Source organism: Lepidochelys olivacea, assembly GCF_965140295.1.
Source record: "Lepidochelys olivacea isolate rLepOli2 genome assembly, chromosome: 6".
Classification (NCBI taxonomy): Eukaryota; Metazoa; Chordata; order Testudines; family Cheloniidae; genus Lepidochelys; species Lepidochelys olivacea.
In genome coordinates, this window is record NC_140416.1 from 79,031,319 (window position 1) to 79,057,487 (window position 26,169).

General features: G+C 38.8%; 1 protein-coding gene across 1 annotated transcript in view; it reads left to right on the forward strand.

Moving 5' to 3' along the window:
- SCFD1 (sec1 family domain containing 1) overlaps positions 1 to 26,169 on the forward strand; it is a 129,432-nt gene that overhangs the window by 2,804 nt on the left and 100,459 nt on the right. The window contains exons 2-10 of the mRNA XM_084631464.1: positions 2,705 to 2,775; positions 4,318 to 4,406; positions 5,188 to 5,278; positions 6,464 to 6,586; positions 8,286 to 8,373; positions 11,406 to 11,495; positions 15,091 to 15,146; positions 17,407 to 17,492; positions 21,266 to 21,365. Of these exons, the coding sequence (XP_084487590.1) occupies positions 2,705 to 2,775; positions 4,318 to 4,406; positions 5,188 to 5,278; positions 6,464 to 6,586; positions 8,286 to 8,373; positions 11,406 to 11,495; positions 15,091 to 15,146; positions 17,407 to 17,492; positions 21,266 to 21,365 (794 nt within the window). The remainder of the gene's footprint in view (positions 1 to 2,704; positions 2,776 to 4,317; positions 4,407 to 5,187; positions 5,279 to 6,463; positions 6,587 to 8,285; positions 8,374 to 11,405; positions 11,496 to 15,090; positions 15,147 to 17,406; positions 17,493 to 21,265; positions 21,366 to 26,169) is intronic.

Here is a 26,169-nt window from a genome sequence, read left to right on the forward strand (position 1 = left end):
CCATGCAGCACAGAGCACCAGTGGCTGGCAATGCTACAGCCACACTGCCCAGAGTGTTGCCTGGCTGCCCAGAGCATTGCGCCGGTGTAGTGTAGTAAATTGCTCTCTGTAATTGCTATCAGTAGCACATTCCTACGTGGAGCAGTTTAATACACTACACCGGCAGCATGGCACACTGAGGCTGCGGGGGAGGAGGAACAGTGGGGGAGGGGCTGGGGGCTAGCCTCCTGGGCCAGGAGCTCAGGGGCTGGGCAGGAGGGTCCCGCGGGCCGTAGTTTGCCTACCTCTGTTCTAAAATCATCTTCCTTGTTTTCTGTGTTAACCATCTCAACCTACTTCTTGAGTTCCTGTGTAAGCTACAGTATCTCCTTCAGTCCTTGTTATTCCCTTTCTGTGCCTTAATCTCATCTTCTCCTATTTTATCTCTTCAACCAGTACTTAGTCTTTGCAATAATAGTGCAGTTTGATATTCCTTTAATTTCCTTAAACTACAAGCAATTCCATCCTTCGATGCTGCCCTTTATCTAGTTATCCTTGATCCTTTCTTCTGTACAACCACCTCCTCCTCCTTCCACATTTATCCTCATTACTCATTTATTTCAGTCGCTATCACTAAACTCCACTTTTTCTTCTGTTCTGGGCACAATCCATGAATCCTCTAACTTATTTTAAAAGTCCAGATCAACTAAAAAAGATACATCAGAGTACTGAGTACACTTTATGAATTTTGACTGATGTAATCTTCATCTCCCAGTATTGCTGCCTACTGTTTGATATTTCACAATGTGGTCAGTCTTAATTTAGATTGTAGACTCCTCAGAGCAGTTATCTGTAACTTATTAATAGGGCCCTATTAAATTCAGGGTCCATTCTGGTCAATTTCGTGGCCATAGGATTTGAAAATTAGTCAATTTCATGTTTGCAGATGTTTACATCTGAAATTTCTTGGTGTTGTGTGCAGGTTCTGACCCATTTCTTGGTGTTGTGTGCAGGTTGTGGGACGGGGGGGATGTTGCAAAGCTGTTGTAGGGGGGCTCATGGGATTACCACTCTCACTTCTGCGCTGCTTTCAGAGCTGGGATCTGAAGGCAGCATCCTCGGAACTTCCTGCAGCCACAGGAGGTTCCTGGAGGTGGGTCTTATTTCTCCTGTGCTGCTGGGAGCCTAGCCCGGGGCTCCTGGCTGGTAGTCCTAGCCAGGGTGGGGAGGGACAGACTTATTCTTCCCCTGCATGGCCACTCTCGTGGGGAGATCAGACCCATATCCAGCAACCTGTGGCTGCAGGAAGCTCTGGGGCTGCTGAGGTAGTAATATTTATTTTTTTTTATTTTTCTGTCCGCATGTTTGTATGGCTCCACCAGAAAAGGTAAAAAGAGTGCCTCTGCCCACATAATTTTCAGCATTCTTTTCGTATTTTCAGATTTATTTTAGCATACACTTGTTGGAATGACATATCACATATTAAAATGTGATTTGTTGCTTGAGTCAAAAATTAAGCATTTTTCAATACATAAATGTATTTTAATTCTAAACTTTAGTAATTTATGACTATCTAATCTTCCATCTTCTAAAATCCATTCACAGTATTTAACTTGCTCACCACCTGTAGAGTGAATTCCAGACTGCATGCTTTGTGAAATATTTCCTTTTTATTAGTTCTGAGTTTACCTCCCATAACTTAACCATTACTACTTTTTCTTTAAAGGTGCACACGCTAGAATGTGCACTTTTCAATATGTCGGTGCCCACCATCTGTTTATGAGTTACTATAGTCTGCCTTGATTGTCTTAAGAAACTTTTTGGCCATTATGTTTTGTGTTCTTTCTGCTATAGAAAATGCTAGAAAGGTAACTTTCCTTGTTAAAAGATTCAAACTTGCTAAGAGATTGGGGAAGTCATAGATCTAATGGACAGAGCTGAGCTGAGCTGAGTTGTGTGACCTCTTCTGGCACCTGTTCTTATTAACAAAATTCTCATTTGGCTACAATTTGTTCCAGTGATAGGAAGAAGAGATTCTGTCTTCAGGTTTAAAGACTTTTTCCTTTCTGTCAGCAATAGTTAGTTGAACTTCATAAATTCATGTTGAGATCTATTGTTCTTGACTTAACTCAAAGATTATATGGCTGGTGATGGGACACTTGATGGGGAGGTCTCTGAGGTACTACAGAGAATTCTTTCCCAGGTGTCTTTCTGGTAGGTCTTGCTCGTGCGCTCAGGGTCTAACTGATTGCTGTATCTGGGATTTGGAAGGAATTTTCCCCCAGCTCAGATTGGCAGATACCCTTGGGGGTTTTTTTGTTTGTTTTTGTTTTTGCCTTCCTCTGCAGCATAGGGGTATGGGTCACTTCCAGGTTTAAATTAGTGTAAATGGTGGATTCTCTGTAAGTGGAAGTTTTTAAATCATGATTTGAGGACTTCAGTAACTCAGCCAGAAGTGGGTGGGTGAGGTTCTGTGGCCTGTAATGTACAGGAGGTCATACTAGATGATCGTGATGGTCCTTTATGACCTTAAAGTCTGTAAGTCTATGGAAAAAAGGAATTTAAAATTGTCTTCTTGCTTTGGACCTTTGGAAAAAACCAATACTGAACTAACTCACAAAAGCATCTTTTGTCCTTGGAAACATATTTGGTCTCAACGGTTATCAAGGAAAAAAGTAAAACTAACATAATAGTAATTGGATGTTTTGATCTCACTATTTTTCAGTGGCCTTGAAGCGTATGCTGAATTTTAATGTTCCTCCTATTAAAAACAGCACAGGAGAACCTGTATGGAAGGTAAGAGAAACTACTTGACTTACTCTAAAAGGCAACCTTACAGCATGTCCAAAAGTTTAGATTATCAGTTTTTAACCAATTGGAGGTAAAAATCTGGCAACCGTAAGGTAGAATCAGACCAAGTGTTTCTGGTATATTATAGTAGTAACCCGCAATTTCTGACAATTTGTCATGTTTTGAGAAAATTGACATTTTATAGGCACTTTATCTTTCCATTGGGCTGATGCTTTTTTAATTATTAAAATAGTTTAATTTCTTTACATTAGAAAACAAACTATAGTATTGGAGCAAAAGAATAGAATTGGGTATGAGGTAGTAACAAATCATTGAAGGTGTATAAGTTTCCCTTTTAAAAGTTTTAGTTTTAATCTAGATGCTTGGTTGCGTACAGTTTGATTACTTTCACCAATTATCTTCTGAAAATTTGTCATGAAAAATTCACCTTTTTCAGGCCAAGTTTCCAATGACATACCTACAACTTAATTATGATGTGATGCATTTAGCCATTGTGCACAGGAAATACTGAACACCCATAGGAGACTGCGTAATTATGCCTAGCCCAGAGGTTCTCAAACTGGGGCTTAGGACCCCCAAGGGGGTCACAAGGTTATTACATGGGGGGTCATAAGCGCTCAACCTTCACCCCAAACCCTGCTTTGCCTCCAGCATTTATAGTGGTATTAAATATATAAAAAGTGTTTTTAATTTGTAAGGGGGGGTCGAACTTAGAGGCTTGCTGTGTGAAAGGGGTCACCAGTAAAAAAGTTTCAGAGCCACTGGCCTAGTCTTTTCTCCTTTGTGTTGTCAATAGTGTTTGTTCTGTTCTTGAACTTAAATTCTTTTACTTTGTAAGGGTTTTTATCCTATGTATTGCACATTCTGGTTGATGGAAAAGATACATGTTTAAAAGTACAGCATCTTAAGGAAGCAATGCCAAACTGAAGTTCTAGGAAAACTTATTATATATTTTAAGTGAGAACCTGAGAAGAAACTAGTGGAAGAAACTTAGGACCTATTGGAGTCCAGTGGCAAAGACTCATTTGTAACATGGGGGTAAGCACTGGCAAAAATTCAGAATGAAATAGGTAGAAATGGGAAAGAGAAGGGAACTCAAAGGAAGAAACTGAATTTTTAAAGTAGTAAATCTAGGGCAAGCAGAGCCAAAGATTCCTTCATTACTATTTTTTCAATATGGCATTCTGGAATGATTTTAATTCCCCCCAAATGATATTTTCCTTCTCTTCTTCCACTCAGTCCTGTACTATCAGTTTTCTCTTTTTCAGGTCAGAGGAGTTGGCCTTGTGTGATACTTGTGCACTTCACAATAATTACTTTTCTGGATGCAGAGCTTCTTGTTTGACTGACAAAAAGCACTGATTCTGGCAAGATTTCCCCATCTTTCTTTTTTGTTGCTCATTTGTTTTTTTTTCCTGCTTTATTTTCTCTTAGTAAACAGTAATGATAGGAATGAAAGAACTTACAAAATTTAATAAAATTTTCATATTAATAAATATTTTAACATTTTCATTCTGTGTTTTATAGGTTCTCATTTATGACAGATTTGGCCAAGATATCATCTCTCCTTTGCTGTCAGTGAAAGAGCTGAGAGACATGGGCATCACCTTGCATCTGTGAGTACTTTGTGTGTACATTTGTTAGTTATATCTGTTTACTTATTCTTCAAACCATGTATCAAAGACTCCAGTTGTTTATATTCTTAAAAAATCACATACAAAGTCTATTGAATCAGTACAAAGAGTCCAAAGGCGCTTTTAAAAATTTAACTGAAGATTCTGTTCTTACCCCTGCCCAAATCCAGTAGGAATACTGTGGCTAAAGGATGGGTAAAGTTATCAAACTAGTCAGAAGCATTTCCTACGCAGTGGAAGATGAGGGACTCCCTCTCAAATGAATAAATAAAAATAAAATAACCCAGTATTCTTCTTCAAGTATTTATCCACGTTGATCCAACTGTGAGTTTGCATGTTCGTCAGAGAGGATTTTTTTGTCAAGTGAATGTTGAGGATGTATGTGCATCCTATGTGCCCTTGCATTTCCTTCTGGCCCCCATAAAGGGCTGAATAGACCCAACCACCTCTCTGTTCCTTCTTACTCTTCATAACAGAGACAGAACTTAGCTATGTCTGCCTGCTATCCTGGAGCTCTCAACTGTTAATTTAGGGTTAGTGTTCGTCTAGCAAGTAATTTTTTTTTAATTTTTGAAATAATTGACCATTGTGTGTGTGGTGATATTGCTGAAATCAAGCTTCATAAGACATAAAGAGGAATTCTACAAAATTGGATCATCCTTATAAAACTAAACATTTTATTTTCTGATGTTCATGGTGTTAAATGAATAATAAGAGAAACAACAGTAATTGGAAAGGTAACTTAGTTTTGATTTTCCCTTAGGCTTTTGCATTCTGATCGAGATCCTATTCCAGATGTTCCAGCAGTATACTTTGTAATGCCAACAGAAGAAAATATTGACAGAATGTGCCAGGTAACTACTTTGCACACTTAATGTTTGAAATAGGAGTCCATAACTAATTCATATGAGATTGAGTGCATCTTTTATCAAATTTTAACATACTGAATGTATTAATCTATATTTGCCACAAAAAGAAATTCTGTTATAAAACTACTTCTGTATCCAGACTGTAATTTGTGAAGCTGATGTTTCCCAGAACTTTAAGAGAGAGCAATAGCCAGGAGGGGCTATGTAGTTGTGGGAAGAGGGTGATTTGAACATAGGCATCCTTGCTGGTTATGCTCCATGGTGTAGTCTGTATTTGGGTGGAAAAGTAGAGACGTATGCACTGTTAAATAGCTTAAGTTTCATTTCCTTGCTTTTGATGTTTTGTGTTAGGTATGTTATGTGTCCAGTGTTGGAATTATTATTTATGAATATTAATAAGACAGGGCACCACCAGACATTGCCCCATAAATTCCTTTATTAAGTCCAAAGGCCAGATGATAGTTGTGCGATTGCTTTAAATGTGCCTAAAAAACCGTAAATAATAAGCAATGTACTATACCCAATACAGTAACACACATCTGTAAGCATATGATCAATTATACTCACAGATAGACCAGACCAGAGAATAGTCCTTTCATCCTGTTTGTCTCAGCATGGTTGGAATGGTTCTGATAAAGAACCTTCAGATTCATGGCCCTTTGTATGCTTCAGCTAACTTGCTAGCTTGAGCAAAAACCCAGTCCTTCCTCCTCCCTTTCCTTGCTTACCTGCAGAACAATGGGAAAGTTTGTGCTTGCTTCTTTTCAGACCGTATTTCTTTGTTTTGTTACTGCAGCCTTTTATTTTATTAATTATTTTTTGAACCATGCATTCTTTGCACGTTACATTCTGGTCTTATAACTTCTTATTCTCACCAGCTTCCTTTATTTGATGATTAGGGCCTTTTCTGACATACCCGCAAATACATTATTTTCTTAACGAAACTTAAGATAACTTCTTTAATTTCATAACTATCCCTACATCTAGCAACCTCCAGTATAGTGTTTTTATGTATCAACAGTCAGCTGAGCACAACAGAATAATTTCATTTCAATGATAACTAGAACACTAGGTAATAAAGATTATTGAATTTTTAAGAAGTATCTTCATTTTTAGCTAGTTGCTCTGTAGTACCTATTGAGAGTAAAAGCTATTAATTTTTGCTTTCAGGATCTTCGAAATCAGCTTTATGAATCATATTATTTAAATTTTATTTCTGCCATTTCAAGAAGTAAACTGGAAGATATTGCAAATGCTGCTTTAGGGGCTAGTGCAGTAACACAAGTAGCAAAGGTAAGAAATTGTGCAGGCTGTGATATTAAAGGACCTTCACTTTTAAAAACTCTGCATTTTTTTAATGTTTCACAAAGCATTTAGTATTAAAATATTAATTAAATATAAATGTTCATTTCATTTGGGCTGACCTAATTCCATATATCCTTTTAGCTTCATTTTTCTGCTCCCAAACTGACATAAATAATTTGTGATTGCAATCTTTGTTGGAAATTGAGAATGTACAACTGGAATGGACAGACAATCCATGCACAAATTATATTTAAAATTATCCGCTAAATTATTAAAAAACGAGGAAACTTAGAGTAAAGATTGACATGCAGCAGACATATCAAAGATGTATATTTCTGAAGAAATCTCTTCATATTTCAGATCACATTATTCACTTTCTCTCCTCATTTTTATAGTTTACAATTGGGGAGAGAGGAGCGGTTACCAAATTTTTAATTCAGCTCAAACAAGAACTACTATTAAACTCTCATGGTCACATCCTCAGTTTGTGTAATTTGGTATATCTACATTGGCTTCAGTGCTCAGACATCTGTTTCTTCCCTTTTACGCATTACCCAGATATTTGTATTTTCCATTATTATTTTTCTGAACATATGAATAAACAAAAGGTGTTATACAGCACACTCATGATAGTGTTGAAATTATTTCATCGTTTTGTGAAGATGAACATCTTTCAACGCAGCCAGATTGAGTGCTAAACATCTCAACAAAAGGCAAAGTCTAATTTTTATATTCTAGCTTTTATTAGTAGATTAGTGCCCTGGAAACATTTAATATTTGTTTCTTCTTAATAGTTCTGAGCAGCACTCTCTAAGATATTTCAGCTGTAGTTGTATCTTATTCAGTTTCTTTATTTGAATGTCAGACCTTATAAATTATGCTGTAGTTACTATAGATGGATATCTGGTATTGTTCAGTTTCAGATTAAAGCTTAACAAGTCATGAATATATGTTTAAGACAAGACAGTTTCACACTTTATTCTTAGCATATTGTAATGATTGTCATCCTTCAGGCTAAGATTTTGTCACAGATATTTTTAGTTAAAGTCACGGACAGGTCACGGGCAGTAATGAAAAATTCATGGAAGCCCGTGACCTGTCCCTGACTTTTACTAAAACTATCCGTGACAAAATGGGGAGCCTGGGCAGCTGTGCATGGCTGGGAGCTCTAGGGGCCCCCATCACCCGTAGCATCTCAGAGCTCCAGGGTCCCCCTCTGCTGAGGGCTCTGAGCTGTGGGGGTTCCCCCTGCCACCATCAGTGGCCAGGAGCTCTGAGATCCCTCCCAGGGAGGGTGGGAGCAGTGGAGGGTCCCTCCAGCCACCTGGGGCAGTAGGGCTACCCCACAGCTCCCTGCCTCCGCAGGTGACAGGGGACCCTGCTGGCGCTTTTTGGAAGTCACAGATTCCATGACCTCCGTGGCTAAATCGCAGTCTTAGTCATAAGAACTGCCATTCTGGGTCAGACCAATGGTCCATCTAGCCCAGTATCCAGTCTCCGATAGTCGCCAGTACCAGAGCTTCAGAGGAGTGTACAGAACAGGGCAGTTGGAGTGATCCTCCTCTGTCTTCCCCTTGCTTGTCAAAGATTTAGGGTCATCCCAAGCATAGGGTTGCATCCCTGGCCATCTTGGCTAACAGCCATTGGTGGAACTAAACTAATTCTTTTTTTGTCCCTTAATTTGTAGGTCTTTGATCAGTATCTCAATTTTATTACTTTGGAAGATGATATGTTTGTATTGTGTAATCAAAATAAGGAGCTCATCTCATATCGTGGTAGGTAAAATTTTATTTGTATAACATTTGTTACCATTGAATATCTAAAATGTAAGCTTACTCTGAAGTCAAAACAATATCTAATAATGATCTTAAATGAGTTCTGTTCTGTAATTGAGGATTTCCAATTTAGCAGATATATAAATCTAAAATCTTTTTCTGTTTTAAGGCCAGAAGAGGTCTCTGTGATGAGTTAATCTGACTTCACAAGAATTTACTAGAAATGAGGTTCAAAACCATGCAGATACATGTTAATAGGATCTTAAAATCCAATGCCTTGACCACTTGGTTATTCTGATCTTGAGTGAAAATACAGTAACTCCTCGCTTAATGTTGCAGTTGTGTTCCTGAAAAATGCTACTTTAAGTGAAACAATGTTAAGTGAATTCAATTTCCCTATAAGAATTAATGTAAATAGTGGGGGTTCGGGTCCAAGGAAATTTTTTTCACCAAACAAAAGACTATATTTTATATATTTACACACACACATACACAGTATAAGTTCTGAACAAACAATTTAATACTGTACACAGTAATGATGATTGTGAAGCTTGGTTGAGGTGATGGAGTCAGAAGGTGGAACATTTCCCAGGGAATGCCTTACTGCTAAATGATGAACTAGCACTTGGCTGAGCCCTCAAAGGTTAACATGTTGTTAATGTAGCTTCACATTCTACAAGGCAGCACGAATGGGGGGAGGAGAGACAGAGACACACACCGTGTGAGAGAGAGAGAGAGACCCGTATTGCCTCTTTAAGTATGTTGACGCCACTCTAAGTACATTGCCTTTTAAAGTAGATCAGCAAGCTCCCTCCATCCTGAGCCCTGTCCTGTGTCCGTCGACACCCCACCCAACCCCGCTCTGTGGAAATGGGGTAAAGGCGTGGGGGGGAGGGAACACCCTGACATTAGCACCCCTCTTTACCCTCCCCTCACCCCACACAGCAAGCAGGAGGCTCCCGGGAGCAGCTCCAAGGCAGAGGGCAGGAGCAGCACACGGCAGTGAGGGGAGGGACAGCTGAGCTGCCCAGCCATTGATAGCCTGCTGGGTGGCTGCGATACAGGGAACTTAGGGGAGAGGGAGCTGGTAGGAGGGCTGCCCGTCCACCCTGGTTCCAAACCCCCACCAGGTAGCTCCAATGGGCTGCTCTTCCTGAAAGCAGTAGACAAAGCAGGCGGCAGCCAAACAACCTTATAAGGGAGCATTGCACAACTTTAAACGAGCATGTTCTCTAATTGATCAGCAATGAAACAACATTAACTGGAACAACTTTAAGTGAGGAGTTACTGTATATGTTTTTTTAGTGGCGGAAGAGTACTGTCTTAAACGTAAACATTTTTAAGAATATTGTACAGTTCTAAAAAAAAAAAAATTGAAATTAGTGCTCCAAATAGAAAAACCTACTACTATAGGTTTGTACACACTCACAGGGCTTATTTACACATGGAGTTATTCAGGAACAGGTATTCTTGAATAACTCCTTGTATAGACGTTCTTATTCCAGAATGTAGTGAGTTGGAACCAGAATAGAAATTGGCTAACAAGTCAGTCTTTAGAAAGAAAAGGAGTACTTATGGCACCTTAGAGACTAACAAATTTATTTGAGCATAAGCATGCATCCGATGAAGTGATGAGTTTCACTGTATTTTCCACTGAATGCATCCAATGAAGTGAGCTGTAGCTCTCGAAAGCTTATGCTCAAATAAATTGGTTAGTCTCTAAGGTGCACAAGTACTCCTTTTCTTTTTGCGGATACAGACTAACATGGCTGCTACTCTGAAACCTGTCAGTTTTTAGAGTCACTCTTCATTAGTTTTGTACATGGGTGCATGCTGCATATTTATTCAAGTATTAGCCATGGAGAACATAACTTCTTGAACAGAAGCACCTAAAAATCTGAGGTGCAGATGTTTGATCCCTGCCTTTTTTATTTTACCAGCGATCTACTAAGGAGGCTGGGAGATCAGAGAGAGGATAGTTTTCTAATTATGACAGCAATTACCAGTCTTCTAAGCAATAACCAGTCATTAAATACTTTCCCCTATCAACTTGTTAGAATGGGTCCACCCAATTTTTTGCTTCCTTTCTAAACAAATTCATTTTTCAAAATTCAAATGCTGTAATATTCTGTAGATTTCAATTAAGATATGATGAACCTAGAGTAAACTAACTTCACAATCTTTTCCTGCCCCACCAAAAAGAAAAAAAAAGTGTATACGTAACCAACTTAGGTTTGTTGTGTAAAATGATGATTGTTACCACAATGTTCTAAATAAACAGAAGTTGATAGCCAAGCTTGTCTAATACTGTTTTATTAGAATCAGAAATATTAGTTAAAGATAAAATGTATTACGCTATAGTAGAGCAGCTATAGGGAAGGTTTTACACACACAAACTCTGTGTATCTCCCTATCTATATTATAAAATACTTTGGAATTATTCCTGGATCAGAAGATTTGCATGCAGGTTGTCATTGATAGCAAAATATTTTTTAAACCATTAATGGAGTAATTATTATATATGTTACAGATCATTGAGTTTGGAACTTTCTTAATATATAAAATAACATATTGTAATATCTGTACAGATACAGAATTTTTATTCTCTAGATAGCACAGTGTGTTCCACCTCAGGAAGCTGGTTTCCAAGTGGATGTTAGTCCAAAATCACCACACGCATTGTCTTGATTCTCCATCTCCACCCATAGCTGCGGTAGTAATAGGGTAAGGTCAGGGTTGACATGTATTGTAAGATATGTGGAAGAAGATTGCACAGTGTTGGTTTTGCTCTAATCAGTAAAACTAATTTCTTCTTCATGTTTTTCCATTATTCGTGACTTTAAAAAATTAATTGGGAACAGGAGTGGAAGCATTAAGTGGGGCCTTCATCACAGCTTTCTTACTTTGGTCACTTCTTCAGTGTTGATGACTGAGAGTCACTGCTTGGCTGCTGTAGGAGATTTCCTCACTGTGTTTTATATTAGTTTTAGACTGTAACTCCACTTTTTTTTCTTTATTTTACAATGTTTTAGCCATTAACAGACCAGATATAATGGACACTGAAATGGAGGCCATTATGGACACTGTGGTTGATAGTCTCTTCTGCTTTTTTGTTACACTTGGTAAGTTTACAAGTTCCGGTATATTTCTCAATGCGCTGTTCCTTCTAAGAGATCTGCATTTTTAATTACATATTGTAAGTCTCTAAACTTCCACATATGCAGCCTGTGAGAGGAAGTAGGGTCAATGCAAGACCCCTGGATTCTGTTTGATATGTAAGTTTTGGCCAGTCACTAGGCCTGGGTTTTGCTCTGAAAACACTGTTGAATAGGCAGTAATTCCCATTATAAGAGTGGAGTCTTAGTGTCTGAAAAATTTTGTCTTGAGATCCTTGGATGAAAGGTGCTATAGGAAGTGCAAGGTGTTAGTTTAATATTTTTCACTGAAAACTGGATATTCTTTTAACTCAAACTCATAGTTCACAACAACCTTTACCTTATTATTTCAGTCATGTCCTACACAGAGTTTGTGATTGTAAAGGTGATAGAAGAGGATTTCATAGTCTACTGTAGATTTTTAAAACTGTTTCTAAACCTCTCTGTTTGTCACAGTCATGACATCTGTAACACAAACCATGACTTTTAAGGTGGGCTTTTCAAAAGTGCTTATTGTTGGCATAAGTCTGCTGCTGTTTAAGTCAGTGGTAAAAATGCTCCTGCTTCAGTGCTTCATGCTGAAAACTGCTTAATTAGGAACAGAGCTGAGTGAATGCTGAATAATTTTGAAATTCCCACCCTTAATATTTTTCATAAAAGTTCATGGTCAGTAACACCATAACTAGCTTGGTCATGGAGTGTTTTTAATTTTATGAAAATATTAAATAATTCATATTGTAAAATAAAGGATATGTTGTTCCATTACTTCTCCTTTTCTTACAATAAAATTGCTGTCATTTTTTGCCATGACAAACAACCAATCTTGATGACAACCAACAAAATAAAATGTCTCTTATTCTGAGATTTTGAGAGATTGTCAGGGTTTTTGCTGATAAACAAGTTTTTGTTAGATAGCATACAAGATATTATCAATGTTTTTCATTAATGGTTGGATAACTGTCAGAGAAATTATTGAAAAGTGTACATGTCCATTTTAATAGCAACTAAGTGAGTAAAATTTAACATGCTTAAAATTATAAGCACTGAAGTGCTAATTGACAGCTCTCAGATTTACTTCCCTTTTCAGTGCCTAAAATTGTAACTTCTTGAGGAGGAGAGTTTAGCAGCCCCCAGGGCACTCAGAGAATTAGAAGGATCCTTAGAACCTGTTGAATGCCTTAGTTTCTGTGGCAAGAAGTAAAATGTATCTTACAGAGCCCCTTGAATCTTCAGCGTTTCAAATTACATGTATTTAAAAATTCAGTATATGACAGGTGAAGCCTGAAATTCCAATGAAAAATTTATTTTAATAAATAAATATTCCCCTGCAATGATTTGCAACCCAGATCTAGCAGTATTGTCATAATGGAAGAGACCCTGAGCATCAAAAGCAAAAACAACCAAGCAAAAGCAAACTTGATTAATCTATTTGATTGTCTAATCAGCGAGAAATGAAAAAGTAAATAAACAGCATAAATAATGTAAATTATATTTTAAAATTTCTTAACTTTGAATTAGGGCTGTTGATTAATTGCAGTTAACTCATGCGATAACTCAAAAAAAAGTAATCCTGAGTAAAAAAATTGCGATTAATCGCACTTTTAATTGCACTGTTAATACCAATTGAAGTTTATTATATTTTTGGATGTTTTTCTTCATTTTCAAATATGTTGATTTCAATTACAACACAGAATACAAAGTGTATAGTTCTCACTTCATATTATTATTATTTTTATTATTATTTTATTATTATTATTATTATTTTTATTACAAATATTTGCACTGTAAAAATGATAAGCAAAGAAATAGTATTTTTCAATTCACCTCATACAAGTAATGTAGTGCAATCTATTTATCATGAAAGTGCAACTTACAAATGTAGATTTTTTTTTTGTTATGTAACTGTTTTGTTTTTTGAGTGCAATGTAAAATTTCAGCACCTACAAGTCCACTCAGTCCTAGTTCTTGTTCAGCCAGTCGCGAAGACAAATATGTCTGTTTACATTTACAGGACATAATTCTTATTTACGCTTCTTATTTACAATGTCACCTGGAAGTGAGAACAGTTGTTCACATGGCAGTTTTGTAGCCATCATTGCAAGGTATTTAAGTGCCAGATACGCTAAACATTTGTATGCCCCTTTATGCTTTGGCCACCATTCCAGAGGGCATGCGTCTATGCTGATGACACTTGTTAAAAAAATAATATGTTAATTAAATTTGTGACTGAACTCCTTGGGAGAGAATTGTATGTCTTCTGCTCTGTTTTACCCACATTCTGCAATATATTTCATGTTATAGCAATCTTGGACGATGACCCAGCATATGTTGTTCGTTTTAAGAACACTTTCACTGCAGATTTGACAAAACTCAAAGAAGGTACCAATGTGAGATTTCTAAAGATAGCTACAGCACTCGACCCAAGATTTAAGAATCTGAGAGGGATGAGGTATGGAGCATGTTTTCAGAAGTCTTAAAAGAGCAACACTCCGATGTGGAAACTACAGAACTGAACCACCAAAAAAGAAAATCAACCTTCTGTTGGTGGCATCTGACTCATATGTTGAAAATGAATATGCATCAGTCTGCACTGCTTTGGATCGCTATCGAGCAGAACCCATCATAGCATGGACGCATGTCCTCTGCAAGGGTGGTTGAAGCATGCAGGGACGTATGAATCTTTAATGGATCTGGCACGTAAATATCTTGTGGCGCCGGCTACAACAGTGCCATGCAAACACCTGTTGTCACTTTCAGGTGACATTGTAAACAAGAAGCAAGCAGCATTATCTCCTGCAAATGTAAACAAACTCATTTGTCTGAGTGATTGGCTGAACAAGACCTAGGACTGAGTGGACTTGTAGGCTCTAAAGTTTTACAATGTTTTATTTTTGAGTGCAGTTATATTTTTGTACATAATTCTACATTTGAAAGTTCAACTTTTATGTTAAAGAGATTGCACTACATTATTTGTATTAGGTTAATTGAAAAATACCATTTCTTTTGTTTTTTACTGTGCAAATATTTGTAATAAAAAATAATATAAAGTGAACACTGTACACTTTGTATTCTGTGTGGTAATTGAAATCAATATATTTGAAAATGTATAAAACACCCAAAAACATTTAAATAAATGGTATTCTATTATTCTTTAACAGTGCGATTAATCGTGTGATTAATATTTTTAATAGCTTGGCACCCCAACTTTTAATATTTGCATGTGGGATAGGTAAGAGAACAGGGGTTTTTTGACTATTTTAGCTGGCAATTCCTGTAACTCTCAATGTACTGCTAATATATATTTATAACATGATTTTAAGTATTTATCATTCTTACTATGTTTTTATAATACTTTGTTTAAATGTATTGATATAAACCATTTTTTGTGATCTCATGGTTAGTGACTACTAGAGCCATACTTTATATACAGTTTAGAAGCGTGTTTTGAAAATTTGGCACCCCAAATCATTTACTTTAAAAAATAAAAATCACAACTTGGCAGTATAATTATTTATGACCTGGAAATTATAATGTAAATAGAGGTCAATGTATCTTTTAATAGGAGCTATTCCTATAATCAGATGCTCAAGAGGAACTGCAGCAGAAATGGTGGCAGTGGTAAGACTAAATATATGATTGTTTCAAATAAATGTCCTAATAGCATTTTATTTTTATTTTTTACAACCCTGAACATTTAACATCAGAGAGGAAAACTGAAAGAAAATGGCCACGGTTCTCCTTCCTGACATTGCTTCCACAGAGCCTCATTGTAGAAGTTGTGTGACTAGTCACACAGACACAGAATCTTTAGAAAGCAGACTCCAATGGGTGGAGGTGCACATGTCTCTCCAGCGCAAAATGTCCCTCATCTTCTCCTTTTCCACTAGACATAGCACCCTAGGAACGTGTCCCTGCCTGCTCTGTCAGATGGTAGTTAGCATTGTGTAAAATGCTTGTGTAAATAATTGTAGTCGTACTTTTTAGTTAATGGTTGTAGTTTTTATGTGCTTGTTTGGATCTCTGGATCCCATCAGAATTTGTGCAATGATCGTAGAACGAAGTATTTTGGTGTATGTAAATTGGGAATGTGCTAATAGTAAGCAAAGGTAATTGGAGAATGAGTACAGTAGATAATTGCTTTGTTAATAAATGTTTAGAGAAAGTCTCCTTTACTTACTGCAATATTGCTTAGTAATGGGAAAGATTTGTCCCTTTAAGCTGATATAATTTTAATTTCAGCTACAATTATCCTTATCTAAATATGGCTTATATGACCTAATTAGACACATTATTATAAATAATGTTAAAATTATGTAGAAAAAATATTTTATCTGCATTTGGCTATGAAAAGTCTATGGAGAATAAATGACTAAAACAGCCTTTCAAAATCCTGCTAAGACAGGGCAATAGGAATCTTTCCCATGTGAATGGAAATAATAGCAGCTTCAACCTTAAAATATGACTCACCAAATGTGCCAATGCAGCAAATGCTGGCATAGTGAGAATTGTTATGGTATGCTGTCAGACTTATAGGATTCACTCTTCCTTAGTTTGACAACCGTGAGTGATGAAGCAGCTGCAGTGGCCTATGCTGAATTCTTTGGGTTTCCCATATCCTGTACATATAAAGAAGATGAATGGGTCTTTTAGTCTCTCCTTTCCTTTGGCCAGACCTTTTCCCTCATTACCTCCTTGACAGCTGAAGCCACCTCTGCAAGCTTCCTCCTGGAGCTGGCCCCAGATATCTAACGCCTCACTGCAGCAGTCTTCCCCTCAGGTCTATGAATGGGAACCTAGGTTACTTGACTGCTTATGTCTGTCTCCTCCTTTTTAAAAAAATGAAACAAAAACAAATGGGGGGGAGGGATGGGAAAAGGGAGAGATCCAAATAACTCCCAAAACAACAAAGGGAGTGTTGTAGAATTTCTGACTCCAGTTTAGAGACTGCTGGAAAGACAACAAAACAAAACACTGTTGTTTTTAGTTACTTAGTCAATAGCACATCTGAAATGTTTTACAAGACTACAGTTACAATTTTTTACCTCTTTAATGACATCAGATTAGAGATGTGATTTTTTTCATAGAATATAAAATTTAATGGTAACTGAACTAGTTTTTCCACTGAATGTATCCGATGAAGAGAGCTGTAGCTCACGAAAGCTTATGCTCAAATAAATTTGTTAGTCTCTAAGGTGCCACAAGTCCTCCTTTTCTTTTTAAAATCATCATTTCCCTTCTCTCGCTTCCAGTCCTTAGGAAAACTTTTGGCAGAATGCAAAACAATAACAATGTAGCAGACTGTAGTGGGAACACCTGGCATTTGAAAGCTGGGAAATGCCATATTTACAGTTGTCAGTACAGCCTTAATTCTTCCCCTTGTGCATATGCATTATGATACAGGCTTTAATTACATAATCACATTTTTTCCACTGGACCCTTGCCTCATTCAGTGCACAAGCTGGACACAAAGGAGGCAGAACTCAGTTCACATGAGTAACCATAAATCCAGCATTGTCTATCTTTCAAGTGCCTGACTTTGAAACTTGCATGATTCTCTTAATTTTTTTTTTTTAATCTAACTAATATGTGCTTAGAGAGAGAGAGACAGACACTCCACTAAAGATGGACTTGGATTGTCTGGAAAATCAGGAATTTGCCCAGAACTGTCAAGATAGCAATATGGCAAGTAAGAGAAACTGTGTCCAAAGTAAGTTAGTGTGACTTAAGCAGTAGCATGACTATTAGAAAAACTAAAATTTGGAAAATTGTTGTCTTGACATCAGCAAAAGCTCATCTGTCTTAAACTTTGTCCATTGTACAAACTGGTTGAGAGAATCGCTAACCTCACCGATGTGTAAAAAGATGCTTTGCTTTTTAGAAACTAGATAAGAAACTCCGAGAGAACCTCAGAGATGCCAGAAACAGTCTTTTCACAGGTGACACACTTGGGGCTGGACAATTCAGGTAGTGTGCTACAGTTATTTTGCATTATTTTTATATATTTGTTGCAGTAACACTAAAAGGCCCCATTTGGCTTGGACTCTTGAGCTAGACATTGTACAGACACAGGCAAAGACGTGGTTCATGCCTGAGAGTAACTTGCTTTTATGAAGTCTTCAGAAATATTAAGGAAAATAAATGTCAGTTCATATTAATAGAACAAAACCCCCATCAGATTAAACACTATGGGTAGACAGAATGTAGCCCTCAGATCCTGAGCTAAAAACTTTCTTATAATTAAAGAAGACAAACATTTTGTTCAACTGTAGACCCAGAAAAATCAAATATACTGCAAAAATATCTACTATATCAACTTACAGAATGAGAATGAATGGTGTGTTGCTTTCAGACATATTCAAAACCTTCCTTTTATTTAGTCGGTAATAAAAAAGGCAGACTAACTCTCTCAGAGAGTCCTGCCATTGGTCTTGGTTACTTCAGCCTCACAAACAAACAGCAAGTTCTTCCCAGCTAATCCTAATTGCCACAGGGCAGGTATGGAGTGAAACGGTCTCTCTAATATCCCAGTCCAGGATTATTAAAGCCTTTAAAGATCATTACCAACAACGTGAATTTACGTTCGTTGGAGGGCCGGGAGGGGGTTTGGCAACTACCATTCTCTTCCACTACTCTTTTACCTACCCCTGTGGGACTGTGAGGATCACCACTTTCCATGTCTGTTTATCCCTATGACCTTCTGGGACTGTGTGGTGAGGCTGCTTCTGTTTGGTGCCCTCATACTGTATGTATCATTGGGCTGGTGATACAAAGCATCTTGCATTGCCTTTCACAGACATAAGATACCTCTTACTAACAGAACAATAACTGTCTTTCAGTTAGGTAGGCTTATTGCTCGTAGTGGCACATTGCTCTGGGTCCACTGGTCTACTCTGACCTGTCTGCCCTGGCTCCTCATTCTCCTGTCCCTAATACAGCAGTTGTATTAACTGCTTTTGATTGATGATGGTTGTTACACCTCTTACCTTATTGACAAGGATGTGAATTACTGATATGTTAATCTAGTCACAGTGCACACACTGTATCTTTTTATGTGCTGGGAAACAACGGCATGATATGTAGGGGATAAGCTGGAGTGCATTGTGATATAGGCTATGCCTTTGTAGAAGCCTGTTCTCTTGTATGTGGCTTGCAAATCCACTATGCACTGGCTTATACAGCACACAAATTTGTGCAGGATCTGGCCCTCAAATACGTAATTCATTTTAACATGGAAGAAATATTCATAAATGAGATGGGAAAAGAGTAAACAGTGACGTGGCAGAGTTTGTAGCTTAGTCTTCAGACCCTTGGAGAGTAATGAAATGATAGTATTTGGGTTCATTGAAAAGGAGATGGGATAAAACGTTCAAAAAGTGCTGAAGTCCCTGTCATAAATATAAAGGGAAGGGTAAACCCCTTTGAAATCCCTCCTGGCCAGGGGAAAGCTCCTCTCACCTGTAAAGGGTTAAGAAGCTAAAGGTAACCTCGCTGGCACCTGACCAAAATGACCAATGAGGAGACAAGATACTTTCAAAAGCTGGGAGGAGGGAGAGAAACAAAGGGTCTGGGTCTGTCTGTAGTCGTCTTGGCCAGGGACAGAACAGGAATGGAGTCTTAGAACTTTTAGTAAGTAATCTAGCTAGGTATGTGTTAGATTATGATTTCTTTAAATGGCTGAGAAAAGAATTGTGCTGAATAGAATAACTACTTCTGTCTGTGTATCTTTTTTGTAACTTAAGGTTTTGCCTAGAGGGGTTCTCTATGTTTTTGAATCTAATTACCCTGTAAGATATCTACCATCCTGATTTTACAGGGGGGATTTCTTTATTTCTATTTACTTCTATTTTTTATTAAAAGTCTTCTTGTAAAACACTGAATGCTTTTTCATTGTTCTCAGATCCAAGGGTTTGGGTCTGTGGTCACCTATGCAAATTGGTGAGGCTTTTTATCCAACATTTCCCAGGAAAGGGGGGGTGCAAGTGTTGGGAGGATTGTTCATTATTCTTAAGATCCAAGGGTCTGGGTCTGTAGTCACCTAGGCAAATTGGTGAGGCTTTTTACCAAACCTTGTCCAGGAAGTGGGGTGCAAGGTTTTGGGAAGTATTTTGGGGGGAAGGACGCGTCCAAACAGCTCTTCCCCAGTAACCAGTATTAGTTTGGTGGTGGTAGCGGCCAGTCCAAGGTGTAATATTTTGTACCTTGGGGAAGTTTTGACCTAAGCTGGTAAAGATAAGCTTAGGAGGTTTTTCATGCAGGTCCCCACATCTGTACCCTAGAGTTCAGAGTGGGGGAGGAACCGTGACAGTCCCCTTTTCAGAAGTAGGAAAAAACACCCTTTTAGGAGTTTAAATCTCACTGATTTTTCCTAATCTACTTAGGCACTTTTGAAAATTTTACTCGGAGTTGAGTATCAGCATGTTGATGACAATGTAAGCCATAAGCTCTTTGTGGCTTCACGTACAAATCAAACAGGAGAGGTGGCATGATGGGCCCCCGAGAGAGAGACTGCAGATGTGAGGTTCCTTTTGGGGCATGGGGCACAAGCAGTGATTCAGTACTACTCCTAGAATCTTTTTCAGAAGAACCAAACCCACCCAAACTATTTCATCCGTCCACCTCACCACTTTCCGTGGACGAGTCAATAATTTCATAAGCTGCTGACAAATCTAATCTAATCATCCTGAATATTTTATTAATGTCCATTGCTAGAAGGTGATTATCACCCATTGATACTAATACAGTCTCTATTCAATAATCAGTCATGAATCTGTGTAACTAAGCTATTAACTAAGAAGGCTGGTCGGTGTTGGTTATTTGACTTGGATTTAAAATTGTGTGTGGTAGCTCTTTAGTTATAACAGAAGCGTGAGAGTTGCCTTATCACATCAGACCCATGTCTATCTAATCAGTATCCCATTTTTGGCAGTGGCCATCTCCAACATGCTTCAGAGGAAGGTGAAACAAACTCTGTAACAGAAAATTATGGAATAATCTGCCTAAACAGGAAGTTTCTTTCTAATACCTGCCAATTAGGATTTGGCTTTTGCCCTGAAATATGAAGGTTTATATGTCTTTGGGCTTTTATATGGATGATGAGAATTTAATGTAACTTTCAGTCTTTTTTTTAATATTGCTGATTTCTTGGTCTCAATCTTATCTTTGTGAATTCTCTCAGTTAATTATGTCCCAAGGCAAACTCCCTAAAGTTGTAAATTCAGCATGGTAGTACATACAATTTGCAGAATAATATTTAAAGCAGTGATACTCAGACTCAGGCTCCCGAGTTGTAAGTGGCTGTTCAGTGTGTCTCCTGTGGCTCTTTGCAGCACATGGTATTAAAACACTGTGATTTAATTATTAACCAGTCTAAATTATTAACCAATCAGGATGCTTTTACTGTGTTATTAACCAATTGTAGTTGATAAAATAATATTTGGTCAGTCATTTTGCTGTGAGAATAATATATATAAACAAAATATTTCCCCTGTCATATTGTTTAAATATGAATATGTAGTACCATAGTAAATGAAACAATGAATTCACAATACTGTTACTCTTTTGGGTAATGCTGATTGCTAATTTGGCCCCTGAATCACTAAGGTGTGAGGTCACTGATTTTAAAGAGATTGGCAGTGTACAGAAAAACTGCAAAGAATATCTGTGATATTTCTGAAGAGACTGAGAGACTCCTCCAAATATGTATAAAGAGTTACTGACAAAATGTCTTTTATTTACAGCTTCCAAAGGCCTTTGTTAGTCCTTGTTGACAGAAACATAGATTTAGCAACTCCTCTACACCATACTTGGACATACCAGGCCTTAGTGCATGACGTACTGGTAGGAGAATAAACTTCATTTTTATTATTGAAAGTACAGTTGCATTTTCAGTTTACTCTTAAATATAGTAACAGCCCTTATAGTAACAGCCCTTAATCAAAATCGTATTTTATATATTGAATTTATTTGGAAGCTATTTCATCTAAAACAAATCTGGAAGGTTTATTGTAAAGGGTTGGGAGTTTTGACATTGCAGTACCTTCTTAAAACATTTACTATTTAAAATGTTGCTGTAGTTATTAAGATACTGGTAATTCAGTTATGCAGGGCTGTTTTTCAGAAGTTTGGAGTCATACTTTTTGTGTTAGCTTTATTTCTCTTAATGCAAAAATTTGTCTTAAATCAGTTAGATCTAAGTTTTGTCACTGATTTTCATGTTTGTCATTTTCTAAGATAAGAAGACTTGAGGTTTGTTCTGCAGCTATCCTATACAAATCTTGTGTTCTCTCATTCCCCATCTACAAAGACAAATGCTTATGACACTAAATTGTCATGATGGGAGGTTGCTGTTAGCTTGCTTTTTGGATGTTTTATGAAATGTACAGATTATAATGGTTTAATTCTATCTATTCTGAAATGTAAATATTTTGTATTGTTTTAGTAAGTTTTAAAACAGCTCTTGGTATCAGTTTGAGTTTTTAGAGATTTCTTACTTTACCTTTCTTCTCCACAAGATGGTGTAGATTCATAGATTCATAGATATTTAGGTCAGAAGGGACCATTATGATCATCTAGTCTGACCTCCTGCACAATGCAGGCCACAGAATTTCACCCACCACTCCTAAAAAAGACCTCACACCTATATCTGTGCTATTGAAGTCCTCAAATTGTAGTTTGAAGACCTCAAGGAGCAGAGAATCCTCCAGCAAGTGACCCGTGCCCCATGCTACAGAGGAAGGCGAAAAACCTCCAGGGCCTTCCAATCTGCCCTGGAGGAAAATTCCTTCCCGACCCCAAATATGGCGATCAGCTAAACCCTGAGCATATGGGCAAGATTCATCAGCCAGATACTACAGAAAATTCTTTCCCGGGTAACTTGGATCTTACCCCATCTAAAAACCCATCACAGGCCATTGGGCCTATTTACCATGAATATTTAATTACCAAAACCATGTTATCCCATCATACCATCTCCTCCATAAACTTATCGAGTTTAATCTTAAAGCAAGATAGATCTTTTGCCCCCACTACTTCCCTCGGAAGGCTATTCCAAAACTTCACTCCTCTGATGGTTAGAAACCTTCGTCTAATTTCTAATCTAAATTTCCTAGTGGCCAGTTTATATCCATTTGTTCTTGTGTCCACATTGGTATTGAGTTTAAATAATTCCTCTCCCTCTCTGGTATTTATCCCTCTGATATATTTATAGAGAGCAATCATATCTCCCCTCAACCTTCTTTTAGTTAGGCTAAACAAGCCAAGCTCCCTGAGTCTCCTTTCATAAGACAAGTTTTCCATTCCTCGGATCATCCTAGTAGCCCTTCTCTGTACCTGTTCCAGTTTGAATTCATCCTTCTTAAACATGGGAGACCAGAACTGCACACAGTATTCCAGGTGAGGTCTCACCAGTGCCTTATATAACGGTACTAAAACCTCCTTATCCCTACTGGAAATACCTCTCCTGATGCATCCCAAGACGACATTAGCTTTTTTCACAGCCATATCACATTGGCAGCTCATAGTCAACCTATGATCAACCAATACTCCAAGGTCCTTTTCCTCCTCCGTTACTTCTAGTTGATGCGTCCCTAGCTTATAACTAAAATTCTTGTTATTAATCCCTAAATGCATGACCTTACACTTCTCACTATTAAATTTCATCCTATTCCTATTACTCCAGTTTACAAGGTCATCCAGATCCTATATAGATGTTCTATATAGAGAAATACCAGCTGGTAAATGAACTTGCTGAAAGAACTTTCATAAATATTTATTTTGTTTTGGAAGTCGCATGGAGCTTAGAACATTTACATCTTCCAGAGCTGATTTTATAAAACAACTTGCAATTAAAGGCTTTTTTTTTTTTTTTTTAACATAGTTCTATAAATGTCTGGCTGACCTAATATGTCTTAGAGCTCCATTGTTAATGGTGAAAAGGATATGCAACCTAATTCCTAATTCAGCTGCATGTTATATTGGAAATTTATTTTAATGGAAGGAAATCTTGTTACTTAACTGGAGAAATTTATTTATATATATGTAAAATACATAACTATAAAAACCTAATGTAAAAATATGCTAATAAAATTTTTATTTAACTGCATAGAAAAAATCAGGAAGGATATTAGTTCTCTTTAACATATATTAAAATGAATGTCACGTGACCTACTAATGTAACTTCTCTGAGTTAGTGTTTTGTATTTGTTGCTGAGGTTGTGATATACATCCACAATCTGTAGTTCATGCTAAAAGTGCAATATACATTCCTACATGCTCAGTTACTGTGAGTTATGTACGGGCACATAGAGTTGTCTGAAAACTGTTGCATCACTGAGGTGACATTTTTTTAATCTCTTGTGGGGTTTTATAGAATTCTTTTTATAGAAATTGTGCATGTGGTGTGTATTTTGCATTTACACTTTTCAGCTGATGGAAAGTCACTGCCTTTTTGAGGCTGTAAGATTGTTTGTAAAGTCAACATTTGTTGAATATGCATGTTTTGTTCTTAAAATGTCTAGTTCAACCTGTTAGCAAAGTTTGTACACCCCTTGGAAACATGAGTGATCTCTAGTTTAGTATCAAGGGGAAAAATTTAATTTCAAAAGCAGGCGCAGTATCCAGTTGAAAAAAAAAATCATGCCAGGCTCTTCACTGAATGAGCACAACATTTTATGAAATGGCTTGAATGACTTTGTTGACAGGGTTCTAAATTGTAATAGGAAAATAGTTACCAAGGTGATGATTAGGTGACAGTGACATCACTCTCCAGCAAAAGTCATCAGATTTTCTAGTATTTAGTTTCCAAATATCTTGTACACAATGTCATTAAGATAATCTGTTTATATCCTTCCTGAATGGAGTAACCTTTATGAAAATGTATGTGAAAGCATCTTCACCATTTCCCATTTCTTTGCATGTTGTAATTTGTTTACATCTGATGTCTTGCCAAGTTCAACTCCACGGGGCCTGTGGCTTAGGGGCACCATTGCCTGCAGTCACCTTTAAGCCAGGAAAAATCCAAGTTCCAATATGAAAGGATTTAAAGATATGGTTTGTGTTAAAACCATTTCTAGTACTTTTTGGGTGAAGTTTGCAATTCCTGCACTGTTTCAGAATCATCATGTATTTTGAAAAAGTTTAAAAAACAAAAAACCTAGGGCCAGATTTATAGACATTTATAAGTACACCTCTACCCCTATATAACGTGACCCAGTATAATGCTGGTTCGCATACAATGTGGTAAAGCTCCAACCAGCGTGTTAAGGGTGCCGGGCCGGTGCCCAGGGGTTGGATAAGGGGCAAAGGGTCTCGGGGTGATCAGGGGCTCCCCTTTCCCCCAGGTCTGGGAGACAGGAGCTGTGTGGGGGCACTTTTGGGGGCCCCACAGTCCCAGAGTGGCCCGGGGGATTAGCAGGGGGCCAGGAGCAGCCCACTCTGCTGCCCTGGCCCCAGCCCCAGCCGTGTCGCTCAGGGGAGGTGGTTTGGGGGAAGGGATTCCCCCCCGCATTCACCGGCAGTGGCGGAAGCGGAGCAGCCCAGCCCGCTCCACTCCGCCAGCTCCCAGCCGCAGCACTCCGTTTCCCACCGCAGGTGAGTGTGGGACCTTTCACCAAACTGCCAACTGTCATAACCCACCCCTCCCTCTGTTGTTCGCTCTCTCCACTCTCACTCATTCACTCATTTTCACTAGGCAGGGGATTGGTATGCGGGAGAGGGGTGAGGACTCCGACTGAGGGTGCGGGCTCTGGGGTGGGGCCAGGGATAAGAGGTTTGGGGTGTAGGAGGGTGCTCTGGGCTGGGAGGTGGAACTGAGGGGCTCGAAGTATGGGAGGGGGCTCCGGGCTGAGGTGGGGATGCGGATTCAGAGGTGGGGCAAAGGGGTTCGGAATGTGGGAGGGAGCTACAAGCTGGGGCCAAGAGGTTTGGAGTGTGGGAGAGGCCTCCAGGTTGGGACTGAGAGGTTCAGAATGCGGGAGGGGGCTCCGAGCTGAGGCCGAGGGGGTGGGGGGGTATGGGCTCTGAGCTGGGGGCATGGGTTCTGGGGTGGGACCAGAAATGAGGGGTTTGGAGTGTGGGAGGGAGCTCTGGGCTGGGGCTGAGTGGTTCAGAATGCGGGAGGAGGCTCTGGACTGGGGCCGAGGGGTTCGGAGTGCTGGAGGGGATGAGGACTCTGACTGGGGGAGCGGGCTCTGGTGTGGGGTTGGGGATGAGGGATTTGGGGTATAGGAGGGTGCAAAGCTGGGACAGAGGGGTTTGGAGGGCGGGAGAGAGATCAGGGTTGGGGCACGGGGGGAGTGTGAGGTCTCCGTCTCGGGGTGCAGGCTCTGGAGTGGGGCTGGGGATGAGGTGTTTGGGGTGCAGTAGGGGGCTCCGGGCTGGGATCAAGGCGTTCGGAGGGTGGGAGAGGGATCAGGGCTGGGGCAGGGGTTTGGGTGCGGCGGGGGGGCAGGCTCCGGGCGGCACTTACCTCAAGCAGCTCCCGGAAGCAACGGCATGTCCCCCTTCCTGCTCCTACGTGAAGGCACGGCCAGGCAGCTCCGCACACTGCCCATCCACAGGCACTGCCCCTACAGCTCATTGGCCCCAGTTCCTGGACAGTGGGAATTACGAAGACAGCACCTGCAGATGGGGCAGCACGCAGAGC